The 15843-nt window shown below is 44.5% G+C and overlaps 1 protein-coding gene across 1 annotated transcript in view; it reads left to right on the top strand.

Moving 5' to 3' along the window:
* CADPS (calcium dependent secretion activator) overlaps window positions 1-15843 on the top strand; it is a 499023-nt gene that overhangs the window by 330135 nt on the left and 153045 nt on the right. The window contains 2 exon segments of the mRNA XM_034658585.1: window positions 8574-8682; window positions 15176-15388. Coding sequence (XP_034514476.1) covers window positions 8574-8682; window positions 15176-15388 — 322 coding nt within the window.

Raw genomic sequence — 15843 nt, 5'->3', positions numbered from 1 at the left:
TGGTAGGTCATAGAGAAGAACTATGGGGCCTGATCTCTCACTTCCAGGGTATCTGTTAGAGTGCTTTATATACGCAAACAGCAGAAACAGACCTAACCTAATAAAGGTATTAATAATAATGTATTACAAAATTCTCGAGGTAGTTTATAGGATTGTTGAAGAAGTGAATGGCCCGTCCTTATTACAGGACTCAGAGTAGGTTCCAGAAATCCAGGTGGAGGGAATCATGGCCAATGTCATCGATGTGATCAGAAGACAGAATTGGCTCTGACCATTGTCTATCCTTACATCTCCACTGGAGGGCCAAATATGAGGGAGAGATTGGTTCAGCTTGGGTCACACATGCAACTTTTAGCAGGGGCAGGCCATGGCACTTTGATTCAGTCCCACTGGGATGTCTCCAGTACAAAATCAGGATGCCATTACCAAAAAAGAAAAATGGCTGCTGGGCGGGCAAAAACAGCTGGTGTCCCCTCTAAAGAGAGTGCATTATAACCAGAAAGACAAAAATGCATTAAAAGAGGCAGTGCAGGATTATGCAAGATTCTCACTGGGCACAGCAGCCTGTCTTGGCATCACCTGGGAGTCGCCTGGCCTCTTCCAGTAGACTGTGTGCTGTTGCAGAGCCAGTTCGGTTTCCAATTCGTCTTTATGTCCCTTCCTCTTTCGCCCACCACACATGTACACATCTCAAGCTCCGTACCTGGCCCAGGAAATGTTTGGTGGAAGAAAGAAGGAAAAAGAAGAGAGAGAAGAAGGACCCAGGTTGGACTTCAGGTGGTTCTGAGAAAGGAAAGATTGTATTGCCTGGAGAGTGGCTGGTGACAGCTTCCCAGAGGAATCGGGACAAGGGGCCCTCTCACCTTGACATGGAGTCTCCCCTGCCACTCTGAGGTAGCCAGTCGCTGTTCCACAGGACACACGACTTTGTTCTGAAAGTCTCTGAAGTGACGAAGTACCTAAGAGAAATAGATGATCTTTTACTTCGCAAGAGATTTCAGGGGGAAAAAAAAACTCTTCAGGAAAAAAACAGGAGGAAATGTGCCAAAAATATCAGTGGAGCCATGTCTGTACAATCTGTCCTGAACTGAAGGAGAGAATGGTTGTTTTAGGCAGCATGGCTGGAACACCGGCATTTCAGGGCCTTCTCACCAAGCCTTCTACCACAGGAAGATGTGAGTTGTACAGTTGCTAAAAAGCAGGTTCTGTGCTCCCTTGTGAAAATCCGCAAAGGCCAGGCATAGCCCCTCTGAAGCTCAGCATCGGTCCCAGAGAGCAGGAGGGAACAATTTCAGGATTTTAGTATGTGTCGTTTACATGAGATTCTCAACTTTCAGTAGCCACAAGGTGTGCTGGGGACATTGATCTTCCAAATTTAACCTTCTGTTTCAACTTAGATTCCTCCCTTAACAACCTCTGTGGTCTTCAGAGGGGACAGGACGGCCCACCGTCACAAGGCCTTGCTCACCACAACAATGTCTAAAGCAGTTTGGTCCTCTGTAGAAAATACTTCATTGTTTTTGGATTCTTCCCAATTTGTCTTTTCCATGGTTTAAGTGATCACATTTACAAGTTCTTTATCACAATGATAACCAAAAAACTCACCCCCTTTGAAACAACCCCAGTGCCACCGTAGTTGCAAGGGAGAAGTTCAAGGATTCTGGCCCAGTTCAGGGGAAGCAAAACCTCTCAGGTTGCTTGAAGAGAAGGATGACAGGACGAGCGATGACAATTAGCAACCAAGAGCCGCATGCAGTGTTGATACCAGTCATATGGGCAAATGAGGACCAGTTCCTTTTTAGCCACGAGACCCTTCCACTGAAACTCAAAATGCAAAGTGAAACCAGGAGCACCACTCAGGCCAAATGTGGGGAAGGGTGAAGGAGCTGGGCAGGGAAGCAGCCTCCCCTCAGCCTGCCCCCCAAGTCCCCAGGTAGCGTCGGAGCAAGCTCTGCAGAGCCCAGTGCACAAGCCACACAGAAGCAGCATATCTACCCAAGTGACTTACTGAATGTTTATTTCTCTCTACTCAGACATTAGGTCTTGGGAAGTGTTTATATTATAGAGAGTTTGCAAGACATAATTTCCAACACAGTTATGAATTTCATTAAATTTAATACAAGGAAAATAGTTTGAAGAACCTAAGAGGAAGAGAACACATCCAACACTAGTCTCCTCAAGATCATCTCCCATCCCACCCCCGGCTCTCGCCCTCCACCACACACAGACAAGCACACAGAGTCTACATTTTGGCTGTCATGTGGAGCTATTAAAATTCTCCCTACGTGAGAATTCCTCTTAGTGCTACTACCTTGGGGGAACCAAAAGATAGGTTGTAAATGGACTTCCTACTAGCCAGGGACAGAGGAGATCTTCTGAGGGGTTTTGAACCGAAACAGCCATTCCTATTTTTAAAGATTGGGGCTAACATCATTATGGATGTGGCTGGAGGCTGCCCCCCACCCAGGTGTGGAAGAAATGATGCAGTTGAGGGATATTTCTGTGCCGGAGACTTAAGTGTTCCTATGCAATGAGATGGTGTTCTCCAAGTATGGGCCTGGACCACCTTACTGGGTACTATTTAAAATCCACATCCCAGCGCACCATCCAGAAGATTCTGATGCAGGAGGTCTGGCATGAGGCCGCGGAATCTGTATGTTTCACAAGTACACCAGGAGATACTGATGCACGTTGTCCAAAGTTATCTTTAGAGAAATATTGGCTCCGTGGTCATTGTCCTTTTTAAAGTGAAGGCTCCATTCCCTTTAGACCACACACTTTCAGAATTTATGCCTCCCATGGAGCTGAGCACCAGACTAGCTACACACATGATTATATGCAAATGACATAACAAAGCTTCTTCAGCCATGTTCCTTTACATTCCAGTAAATGCCCCCAAAACATGGCTGTAAACTCTAACTCAGGGATTAAGGGGAAATGGGTCCTCAGCACCCCAAATCAAGAAATTGCTGGTAAATTCATTCTAAACCCTAGATGCCTTGGTAAACACCAATTACCATTGTTAGGAACTCTGACCAAACCAATGCTAATAATGAGGGTGCCAATTCCATACCGCTCTACCTAGAGCTCCCCACTTTGGGTGTATAAGGGAGGAATGAAAGCAGCCAACTCATCATCCAGTCCAGGCTAGAAGGTCTCCTTGCTATGATCTTTTTATTTTAAAAATATTTGTACTCGGTAAAATAAATTAAAAAATAAAATAAAATATTTTTACTCTATGCCCGAAAGACTTCTGGTTAAAATCAGTTTTTGATTGGTCTTCATCCAAAGTATTTCTGAGCCTTTTTTCCCTCTTTTAGAACCATACAAACCATAATATTCTGTGTCTCTTCTGATGACAATTGGTTATATTTATATGGTCTCTTAGACTTTATAAAGTGTTCGTCAGATTGGTCTTTACAACCTTTCTGCACTACAGTGAGGACAAGTCTTATCCCATTTCATATTTGAGGAAAGTGAGGCTCAGAGTGGCTAAGTGACTTGCCCATGGTCAACAGCTAATAGGCAGCCAAAGTGAAACCTAACGTAGGTCTTCTGACTCCAAAGGCTTTCCATGATTCCAAGCACTCAGGTGGAACTGGTCCCCAAAGAGATTTATGCATATACAATGTTCTAGAACTCGATTACCTTGCATCAGATAGAACCAATATCCTAAATCCATATCCTATTGCTGATTCTCTAGAGATAATGTAAAGACTAAAAACTCTGACTGCTCCAGCTTTCAGAAAAATCACTAAATCTGAATAAAATATTGTCAGATAATGTAAAATGCCTTGGAATATAGCAGTTGTCACCCAGGAAACCATATTAAAATAACTTAACCTCCCCCCCAATGAATTGTAAAACATATTAGTAGTTGAGTGATTTATAACTCTCTGAATGAATGTCTATTTTTTCCACCCAAACTTACATTGCCTCAAAGGGCATTTCTGTTTTTATTCTGGTTGCAAATGACAACAATCAACCGCAACTAACTCAGGTTATAAAAGGGGAAGAACTGTATTGGTTAGTTAATTAAATTAGCAGTTGAATAAAGTCTTCAGGCATGGATAGCCCAGGTCTCAAACACAGCCGTCAAGACTTTGACTCTGTCAACACCATCTCTTGACTGTGCTCCCTGATGAGCTGGCACCACCCTAAAGCAACATCTCTCCATGCAGCCGAATAGGGAGGGTCAAGATTTACAACAGTTTAGCAGCCCCAGAGGAAAGAAAGCTTTTCTTTCTCTGTGGTTTGAGCACATCTCCTAATTGATCTTTCATTGGCCCAGTGTGGTCATGTGCCCATCCCTGCTCCAATCACTGAAGCCAAGGAGATGTGATGCTGATTGGCTAGGCCTGGGCCATGTGTCTCACCCTCCCTACCTCCCCGCAAGGCTCAATTAGCACTATACTATATAATGGGCTGAAAGTGGGGAAGGTGGTGATTGCCCAAGTAAAATTAAGATTCAGCTACCAGGGAAATGAATGCTCTGTATTCAAATCAAAGAAGTCTTCCACAATTATTACCAACATCTTGATTTAAAGATAATGGAACTGAGTCCCAGCAGTTAACTGAATTGGGCCAGGCCACACACCTAGAAAATAAGGGATCTGAGAATCAAATACAGGTCTGTATAACTCCAAAACCTATTCTCCCTCTACTCCACCAAGTGGCCTTCGTGTTAATGTCAATCAGGAGTCTAGGATTTTAAACTCTGCGACCCTTCATTTACAACCAAGTCACATTAAAGATGGTCTTGGGCTCCTGGCTGACTCATTCCATAGAGCCTGCCATTCTTGATCTAGGGTTGTGAATTTGAGCCCTATGCTGGGCGTAGAGATTACTTATAAAATGTGTTTTAAAAAAGAAGTTAAGCATCATAAAATAAAATAAAATTTAATTTAATTTTGAAAAATGGTCCTTGGTCCCTGGAATTCTATTCTTCACATCATCAAATTTCTCCATCTTCAGATCTTGGCTCAATCAGTCAATGCTTCCTCATGCAAACTTTCCCTGGCCACCCAAGTAGACCAAATCCCCAAGCTCTTACAGTATCATATATCTCCTTTTATACCTGTCCCCATTAAAGTTACTCATTTCTGAGGTAATGTGATTAATGTCTGCCTTCACAGTAGAAAGGAGAGCAGAAATTATATCTGATTTTGTACATCTTTATATTCCAGCACCAAACACAATATCTAAGTATGTGTTAAATGAATGAATGTACCATAAAGAAAGAACTCTTCTAAAATGGATGTATGTGAACTTTGGGCAAGGGCTAGTGACCAGGGTTCAGAAAAAATGACAGCTGAAGCATTTATAAGGAGTGATGGTAAAGGCAAAGAGAGGAGGTTTAGACAAATACATTATATCATTCATTGTATGTGCAAGTACTTCAGTCTTCCCGGGGGTGTTGGGAGGAAGAAGGGAGAGTCAGGGGACCAGAAAGCACTGACCCTTTCATCTCCTATCTGGGCTCTAGTTGTTAAATCTAATTGAAACTCAGGGACAACCTGAAAGTTTCTGGACGGTTCCTATATGTTAAAGCAATGGTTCTCAAGCTTTAGTGTGCTTTAAGTAATATCTAGAGCAATAATGAAAAAAAAAAAAACAGTCCCTGAGACTCACCTTGACCTGAGATTCTATTGTTCCAGCTTATAGAATCTGCATCTTTATATCCTTTCCCCCACCCTCCCATACATACACGCTAATGAAAATGGCCTCAGTCCATTCTTTAAGAAACACTATTAATAATAGTGTCTGAAAATAAGTAGTTCAAATAGTGCCTGAAAACAAGCTGAAAGTGTGTGGGAGGTCCAATCTTTTTTACACAAACCTTGAAGCCTGTATCCTCAGAAGTCCCAGCAGCCCATCTGATCCCATGATTCCATATGAAGGTACCACCGGCCGAAAATCCCAAAGATGTAAACACTGCAGTTCTTTCACCCTTCTCTCCAAAGGGCACTTTCAGACGTCTGCTGGTCATATGAGATCATGAGATCTCCGTTTTCTGTTGTTCTAGGCCAGCCTCTCTGGCAGCGGTGGCCAACTCTCTGACTTCTGACATGTATTCTAGTTTCTTCTATGCCGTCATTACAGTAGCGCTCACCATCTCATCAACTTCTTATCAAAACGCAGTTTAAAGAGAATTTTACTGTGGCAGAGAAACATTCATTTCATTCACTTAGTGATGTCTTGTAGAAGCTTTAAAAAAAATAAAAAAGTTCCCAACCCTTTTACTATCCCTCCATCCTTCAAGCACTCCAGAAAAACTGAGATTCCCCCCTGAAATTTGCAATAATTAGAATTTCTTCTCCCTCCCTTTATTTCCTAAAGAAAGTCACCAAATCCCCAATGAAAATGCTTCTGATAAACCAGTTAGTTTATGTGAGCCCAAAGTTTGTCAGGACAGCTTCCACCATATTACCAGAAGAGGGCAGCAGGGTACAGCACTCCAGGAAGCAAGCGCCTGAACTCGAACAGAAAAATCTAAAAGCCCAAAAGCGTGTAGCAATAGTAAATGCACGAATCTTGAAATAACACCCTTCTGTTGTGATATTTTTCTGATCTCAACTTAGTGTCTGCAACTCTCTGGCTAATCATCCCATTATGAAACTACATCATCTCTCGTGTTGCCAGAGACAGGTAAAAATCACCACAGAAAGATTCCAGCAATAAGTGTGACCGCTGCCACGCTGGGGACCTGGGAGATTAGTTATTCAGACCAGTAATGAGTGGGAGAGGCCTGGTGCTGTGCTTAGAATAACATATGTAAATTTTGAAGGAAAAACCCTCTTTATTAGAGTATACATACTTTCTAGAACCAATCAGACTAGAGTAAATGCCCTTTATATGGTAGATTTTGCTTGTAAGGAGGGAAATATAACGAAGATGTATGACTCCCTAGGCTTACCTTCAAAGGATTTATAATCTAGTAGGGAAATATACCTACTCAGCTACTCTGTAGTAGAATGCTGGCGCTTATGGCAAGGAAGCTGCTTATTTAAATGCACATGTTGAGCCTGTGCTCTGTGATTGCCGTATGTGGGATGTGAAGCCCTTCGTTGCTCAGTTAATCCCCCAGCAACAGTAAGATGCACGTAAAATACAGACCAGGACTCTGAGACTTAGGTGGGAGCTTATCAGAGCTGGGACGGGACCCCTGGCCAATGTGCACTCCTAACTCTACTTTTTAGGAGAAGAGAATGCTATTGGTTATTCTGCTTATTACAAAAAACAATACATGTCCACTTATGAAAATACTCTTCGCGATCTGGCCTTCTATTTCTCCCGAAGTCCCTCCAGGCCTTGCACTGTAAGGAGCCGGTTCTGCAGATCCCACACGTTACGAAGAAAGTTGTCACCAGGAACCGACAGAGGGCAGCAGTAGATACACCAATCATTCCCCTTTATCTGCCATTAGGAATGGCAGGCCTCAGAGGATGCGGGAGATGGGTGCAGAGTTTGAAAGCACCAATTTCTTAATGCCATTTAAAAAAAAAAAACCAAAAAGACATCTCACCATGGAGGAGGCTAAAAATGTCCCCAGTAGGGATCAAAGTTCGCTTAGAAAATGTCTCCCTTAATAAAGGGAACTAAAGAGATAAGGGATGTGGCACTCCTTCTCCAAGACATGTGACATGGTGGATGGTAAACATGCCCACGAGCTTTTAGCCTAAACCCCGAAGGATGCTCACTCTCCCAGGGGCTCCTTGCAGATGAACCAGATGTAGGAATGCGAAGGATCCAGGCTGGGTGTGCATACACTGTGGCGACAGGGTCCCGAAGGCCGACCTGCAGCTGTGGAGCGCCCGCAGGGATGCCTGTGTTGGCAGTGAGGGCTGCACAGGGACAGTGGCCATGCCATCGGGGGCTGAGGATGGCTCGACTGTGACTGGCACCCAGCGATCGAGCGCTCATTGCTTGTGACAGCGTGTCACTCCTGCACTTGTCTGAGAGTCAAGGAAGACTTCTCAAAGCAACCGAAAGCACTCCTTCCATAGGAGAAGGGGAGAGGGGAAACAGAATGTGTGGCTTGATACTGAGACTTGGCTTGCAGAAAATAAAATGGTAACTAAAAATCGCTGGGCATTTATAAACGGGTGTCTGGTCCCTAATTGCAAGCCAAAAGGCCTGCGGGAACATGGCCGTCTTGGCCAGGGCCATGGTTATATTAGGTAAAACCTACCAAATTGCCACTATTTAACCAGTTTTGACCTACAAAGAATGACTTAGCCAATTAAAAGAACAGCAATAATAATTGCTACTAGCTTTTACCAAGCACTTACTTAGTGCCAAGAACAAATCCCAAGTGCATGCCACATGTGAACTCATTCAGTTCTCACAATAAGCCAGTGAGGAGGTCCATTCTCAGACACGAGAGGCCAAAGGACCAGAGAGGCTAAGTAACTTGCGCTAAGTCACACAGCAAGGAGGTAGCAAAACTCAACTGGAACGCAGCTCCTAAGTGCAGGGCCTCAGGGATAAGGACATGGTTGACCGGAGAGGATTTCTTCAGGGAGGATGGGCCCTAGGGTAGCAACCTCACCGTCTGTGCTTTTCCTTCCCAGGTCAGCCAGTACACATTTGCCATGTGCAGTTATCGGGAGAAAAAAGCGGAGCCTCAGGAACTTCTACAGCTGGATGGCTACACTGTGGACTACACCGACCCCCAGCCAGGTACCCACCTACCCTCTAGGCTCCGAACCCCTGGAACTTCCCCTGGCACAAGTCCTGGCTCAACTAATATTTCCTGGGCCCTTCCCCCATGCTGGGCACTAAGCTGAGTGACTAAGTCACAGGTGATTGGGACAGCCACAGTCCCTGGACTTACAGAGTTTCCATCTGGTCCAACGAATGCCATCCCAGTCAAGGGCTTTGGTTTGACTCAAGGGATCCTCATAAAACCAAAAAGAACACGTAATACCTTTTTCTTTTACCTAGCTGTGCCCACATCAAATATGTGCTCCACCTAGAATGCTAAAAAAAAAAAAAATTACCGAAAGAGGAGTCTTCTGTGTACACTATGGACCGTGTGCACGTGTGTAGGTTAGTGCGTGTGGTTTTTCGCCAGGGATGTGTGGGCTTGGCAGGTGTTGTGTCTCCGAGTCTAAGTGAGCCTGTCCTGTACATCTGTATCTGCTAACTACAAGTCAAGGTTAGCTGATGGCACTTGAAAGGAACGCTCTCCCTAAATGTCTTCTTTCCTAAGAAGACACAATCCACAAGCATAGGCATCCAAGCTCCTAAGCCTTATTAACTGAAAGAACCGCACAAATGGTAGTATTTCTTGTAAGTTCTACATCCTGCCCCCTCACACCTCTTCCCCCCACCCATTTTATCTTTTTCCCGGGAAAAAAAATGAATAAAAATCAGCCTCAAAGAACCTTCAAAATGGGGGGGGGGTGTGAAATCATTTCAGCATATTAATGAACAACAAGCATCAACAGCCCTCTCCCAGAGAAGTTTATTTTTATGCCAAATCTGTACAAGGGAAGCATTTCCAACCATACTGCATTATTTGGCCCAAAACCTTTTTTTCTACTCCCATATTGCTCTTCCACATGCAACAAAATACACATAAAAGAAAAACAGAGTTTGAGAAAAGATGGAATGTTAACCTGAAAAGGTGTGGCACGGAAGGCCCTGGGCCCAGTCTGCTTAGGAAAATTAGCACCTTCAGAGCCCCAACCCTTAGTGATTTGGGCCAGCCCCCATCTCTCCACGGTGGTTTGTTTCCAGCCAGAGCATGATACAGAGCTGACCACGTAAGGCGAGCATTAAAGGCTCTGCCTGGAACTCATCATACTGAATAGAGCCTATGAGTTCGAAACAATTTCATGCAACATCTCACTGAAAGCATGTGACTCCTGCATTAAGAAACCAGCCTTCACGGGTTTCTGCAATAGTCTGCGTTCTTCTCAAACCATTGGGTTCCGTTCAGAAAAATAGATTCCAACTTTCCAAAGACCTGCATTTTAAAGTGGGAGGCAAAAGGGCCCATATGAGAAGGAAATGCCATAGCACCTTCAGACAGTAATTCCTTGTAAGCCATTTCCCAGCTCCTTTCCCCTACACGATTGCATTTGGACCTGACCACAACTCCACCAAGGAGACAGGACCAGGATTACCTTCCCATTTTGTAAAGAAAGAGAAAAAGAGCTGGAACTCAGGGTCTCGCCCACGTCGTTCTTTGGCACTTGCTGTAAAGCATAGCTACGTGTACCGCTAGAGCAAAGTAGAATTGTTATTTTGTCATGGGAAAGCAGAATTCTCTTCCCACAATGGGGAGCGCAGGAGCGGAGAGAAAGCTGTTCTACATACACGCAAAAGTTAACTGTTCACATACATTATAAAAGCCTCTCTTCTTTTTTACACATCAATCTCATGGGATATAATTTTTAAATTCCTTTACCAAAGATGTAAATGGAAAGTAAATCGATTATGTTCTCAAGAATAATAAGCAACTTATTTTCTGATCTTCCATGCGCCAAGTCCTATTTATTTCCAAACGTTTGCTTGAAAATGGAGTTTTAAATACTCCCAATTGTCATAAGAAGTCCAACTTAGAATTTCTTAAAGAGTGCTTTAACTCCTGAGCCCCATGCCTAACCCATGAACCAGAAGGGAGGAGGGCAGGATGCTCGTATTTAAATAAGCACCGTCGAGGATCCCTGCGCACAGTCACGTTTGCCAGCTGGAGACGGCAGCGAGGCACACCTTAGCCACGGTCCTCAGAGATTCGAAAATCTCCTCAACTCTCCCGACGGGTGAGTGTGCACACAGGAAGTACTTCTCAGTCCCTCCTGTCTCTCGCACTCTTGGCTTTCTGCAGGAGGTCAGTGGAACCAACAGGTGGAAATTGTTGATGGGGTAGGTAGCCTTGCAAGCGTGCGTGTTCTTGCCTCTGTAGCAGCCTGGATCGAAATGGGCACCCAGACACAAGCCTGTGAGCCAAATCAACCCTACCTGTTTAGAATCTTTGAAATATTTGGGCAATCGGTAAATAATTGTATGTGAATTTTATATCCAGGCTACTCATTTTAAGCTAAAAATGAAAATGCTTCACTTTCAGTTTCCCTGGGTGTGGTTGGGAGAGTGGACAGTAATCTCTCAAGTCCTATTAGATTAAGTCATTCAGTCTAAATAACAAGATATTCAGAATAATCCAACGGCACAGTTTAAACAACTACATTAAGCCTTAGCATTCCCATCATAAATAGACTGTGTCCATCCGGCAGGTTGCTGGAACAGCAGTCCCCCCTTCAGCCCCACAGGGAGCCAGCCACCACTCCCCGCCTGGTCTGCCTCTGTCCTTTCGCAGATGTGTCTTCTTGTGCCTGACAGGTCGGTACCTGTGGGGCTGCGCTCCACGTCCCCCATGAGGAGCCCACGTCCTGTCACCCATCACGGTCTACAAATCCAGTCCCCAGGAATCGCTGCCCTGTTGAAACCTCTCCTGCCTCGGAGCATGTGTCGATGTTCACTTTGCTTTCTCCTCCCTTGGTTTTCTTTCAGCTGCAGTGCTCTGCTCCCTCCTTGCTTTCACCGGGGTGCCCTTGGTCTCCCATGCTGTCTGAAAAAGCTCTGTTGCTCTCCATGGCTGTCATTGCCCCGGCTTCTGCCACTTGAGATATTTCTCCTTGTGCCCTACTCATGCCACAATCAGGCTTCATTCTGTTATTAACAAGTAATTCTCAGAGCGCTTTCTCTGTGTGCCAGGCCCTGCTCTTTCGCTTTGCGGCTGAACAGCACGAGGGGTCTAGCTCTGGAGCCAGACAGTGGGGTTAGAAGCCCAGCTCCGTTGCTTACAACCTTGCTTTGTGTTCATCCCCTTCTAGTCACAGCCTTCTCTGTGATTGTTTCCTCATTTATAATGTGGGGATAATAGTACTGACTTCATAGCACCATTGGGAGGATCAAATAAAAATCTGAAAACTGCTCAGTATCTTTCTACCTCGACCTCTCCACTCTCCAAAGCAACCCTGCCAGTAGCTCGAGGAACACAGCATCCGCACCCCCAGCTGCGGGCCCTGGAGGGTGGGGAGTGGGGCAGGGGCTAGTCGCCTCCAGTGATGGTGAGCCTGGCATTCAACAACAATATCAAAGTGGCTTATCCCAAAAGTTACCATGAGGCTGGGCTGCAGAAGGTCTGTTGACTCACTCTTCCTTTCAGCTCCTTCCTGTTCACTTTTCAGGGCTTAAACCATCCCTCAAAGCTCTTCGTCATTTCCCTTCCAGCTTTGCCTTCTTCTTATGCATCTCATCAGGTTTTCCCTGCTTGCTAACTGTGTATCATATCATCCCATCCAAACCACACGTTTAAAAACCCTCCATAAAGAATTAAGCAAAATACTCTCGCATAATCCTAACTACCAAAAAGCTTTCATTAAAAATGCTATAGCACTAAACTCTCCACGTGAAGAAATAGCTGTTGATTGTTCTAGAGTCCCTGGCAACCCTAAGTACAGAATTCCCGACACACGCCCATTCTATGGAATAAACACCTCAATTAACATCACCGGCACCATGGAGAAGTCTTAGTGTCACCAGAAATCTTTTCTGATGCCAAGTGTCAAGCCAGCTAGTGACAGGGCCTTGATGGAAATTTGGGGTGCTATTCACTCTGCTCATTCTCCTCTCAGTATTAAACTGATAACTGGATGGATGATGAGGAACCTGATGAAGACAGGAAGCTTTATTTCCAGCCAGAGAATACCCAATGACCCTAAAATACAATCTTTTGGAAAATGTTGACAGACACAATGTCGCTTTGTCCTGAGCCCAAATAGGCCTTCACCTACCTCTCTCTAAATTTTAACTTCAAGAGCGGCCTGTGGAAATAGGCAGGTCTGAGAGCATTCATTCATTCAACAGGTATTTGCTAAACATCTACTATATGCCATACGCTATTCTAGGTACTAGGGATACAGCAGTGAACAAAACAGACAAAAACTCCCTGTCCTTACGAAGTTAAGTAAATTATTTAGCTTGTTAGAAGGTGATAAATGAGATAAGAGGGATGGTGACTGAGGAGTAAGGTCAGGGAGGGACTCAACAAGATTGTGATGTTTGAGCAAAGATATGAAGGAGGTAATGATGCAAATATTGCAGATAGCTGGAGGAAGCATTTTCTAGACACAGGAAACAACAAGAGCAAAAGTCTCAAGGATGTACCTGGGGTGTTCGAGGAACAGCAAGAGATTAGTCTGGCTACCAGGAAGTATGTGCGTTTATTCACTAAGGAGGGAGTAGGAGGAGACAAGGATAGAAGTAGTGGTGGGTCAATCCAAGGGGCCTTGCAGACCTTGTCAGAACCTAGACTTTTCCTCTAAGTGAAATAAGGAGTGACTGGCAGGTTTTGTGCAGAGGAGTGGCATGACTTGACTCTTGCTAAACTGATTACTATGGCTACCATTAAGAATCACCTATAGGGGTGCCTGTGTGGCACAGCGGTTAAGCATCTGCCTTCAGCTCAGGGCGTGATCCCGGAGTTATGGGATCGAGCCCCACATCAGGCTCTTCCGCTATGAGCCTGCTTCCTCTCCCACTCCCCCTGCTTGTGTTCCCTCTCTCCCTGGCTGTCTCTATCTCTGTCGAATAAATAAAATCTTTAAAAAAAAAAAAAAGAATCANCTGCTTGTGTTCCCTCTCTAGCTGGCTGTCTCTATCTCTGTCGAATAAATAAAATCTTTAAAAAAAAAAAAAGAATCGCCTATAGAGAGTGAGGATGAGGCAGGGCAGATAAGATAGGAGACCATTAAAATAGTCTAGGTGAGAGCTGAGCATGACTAGATTCAGGAAACACTGGGAATAGAAGAAGGGATCAAATTCCGGTAAAATGTTCTGAAGGTATAGCCATCAGAATTCCACTGGAAGTGGGTAGTGAGAGAAAGTGAGGAGTCCAAAAGGACCCCAAGGTTGAGGGCTTGAGCAGCTAGAGGGATGAGCTCAGCTTTACTGAGGTGGAGAGGAGTTTGGGAGAAAGACCAGGAGTTCAGTGTTAGATATGATGAGCTTGGAGTGTCTATCGGATATCCATGTGAAGGAGTCAAGAAAACCATTAGATGTTCAGGTCTGCAGTTCACAGGAGAGGTCCAGGGTGGAGATAGAAATGTAGGGACTATAAGCAGATTCATGATGTTTAAGACTGGATGGCCTCACTGGGGAAGAGGAGAAGAGGTCCAAGGACACACCAGGATGCTACAACATTTAACAGTCAGGAAGAGGAAGAGAAGCCAGCAAACAAGACCGACAAGCAGCTGCCAGGGAGGGAGGAGGAAATTGGGTGACCTGGAACCAAGTGAAGAGAGTGTTTCAAAGAGAATCAACTGGAAAATGCTGCTGATAAGGTCCATAGATGGAATACAATGTAGACTCTGAACTGACCTTTGGATTCAGCAGTGTGGAAGTCACTGAAGGCCTTGACAAGTTTCAGTGGGGCAGCAGCATGATTGGAGAAGCTTTAGGGCATAGTAGGAGGAGAGAGACTCTTGTTACTATAAGTGTGGTCCTTAGACCAGCACCATCTGCATCCTCTGTGGGCTTGTTAGAAATGTAGGTTCTCAGGCTTCTCCCCAGACCTACCAAGTCGGAAGCTGCATTCCAACAAGATGCCCCTGGGATTCATAGGGGCACTAAAATTTAAGAAGCCCTGGTAGAGATTCCCCTTATATTGTAAAGAGACCAACAATAGAACCATAGCTAAAGGGACACGTGGGGTCAAAAGATGTTTTTGTTGTTGGTGGTAGTGGTTGGTTTGTTTTTAAAGATGAGAAAAATAGTAGTGTACTTATAGGCGGATATCTACCCAACCAGTAGCAGCTTGCTTGACACTCCTGTCACCAGCCAGACAAAGAAAAAGACAAGAGCCAGTCTCAGAATATCTGTTTAACATTATGGCTTCACTCTGTGGCCAAGTGGGTATCAGACTTCCCATCCTAGAGTCAGATAAATTGCTCCTCCCTTCTCTGGCCCAAGAAAAAGCAGCAGAAATGGCCTTTCTCAGGCCTTGGCNGGCCAAGTGGGTATCAGACTTCCCATCCTAGAGTCAGATAAATTGCTCCTCCCTTCTCTGGCCCAAGAAAAACAGCAGAAATGGCCTTTCTCAGGCCTTGGCTCCACCGAGAACACGGCAGCTCAGCTTAGGAGTGTTTATTTCCTTGTATTCCAGGTTTAGAGGGTGGCCGAGCCTTCTTCAATGCAGTCAAAGAAGGAGACACCGTGATATTTGCAAGTGATGACGAGCAAGATCGCATCTTGTGGGTCCAAGCCATGTATCGGGCTACTGGGCAGTCACACAAGCCTGTGCCCCCAACCCAAGTCCAGAAGCTCAACGCTAAGGGAGGGAACGTGCCTCAGCTGGACGCCCCCATCTCCCAATTTTGTAAGTAAATATGCCATTTGTTAAAAATAGCTCTGTAGAGGAAAGTAAATTTTCCAAAGTTGAATTAGAAAATGTAGTTGCTTTTGTGTTAAGGATTCATAAAACATGTTTGCGGGGAAAAAAAAGATGAATTCGAGTTGGGGGGTTGTTGGGACCAAAATGTTAGATGAAAGTAATTTTAAAGTGCAATACTTGACATTTCCCCCCCAAGGACTAAACAGAGGAAAATATATTTTAGGCGGATTTTTATCTCTGTTTTGTTGAGAGTTTGGAATTCACAGCCAAACTTGCATTTGTTTGAGTCCTTCAAATATAGTAGGTTATGTATGTCCTTGACTCATTTCTTCCTATTAAAAGTAATTTTAAAATAGGGCTTGATTTGAAGTAAATTTAAATCTGCAACTTAGAACCGTTTAAAAATAAATGATGACATTATCACATGCAGTGGAAAAAAA

This window comes from Ailuropoda melanoleuca, chromosome 4 (assembly GCF_002007445.2).
Source record: "Ailuropoda melanoleuca isolate Jingjing chromosome 4, ASM200744v2, whole genome shotgun sequence".
Classification (NCBI taxonomy): domain Eukaryota; kingdom Metazoa; phylum Chordata; class Mammalia; order Carnivora; family Ursidae; genus Ailuropoda; species Ailuropoda melanoleuca.
The sequence above is the reverse complement of the archived record's forward strand: the minus strand, read 5'-3'. Positions and strand labels throughout refer to the sequence as shown.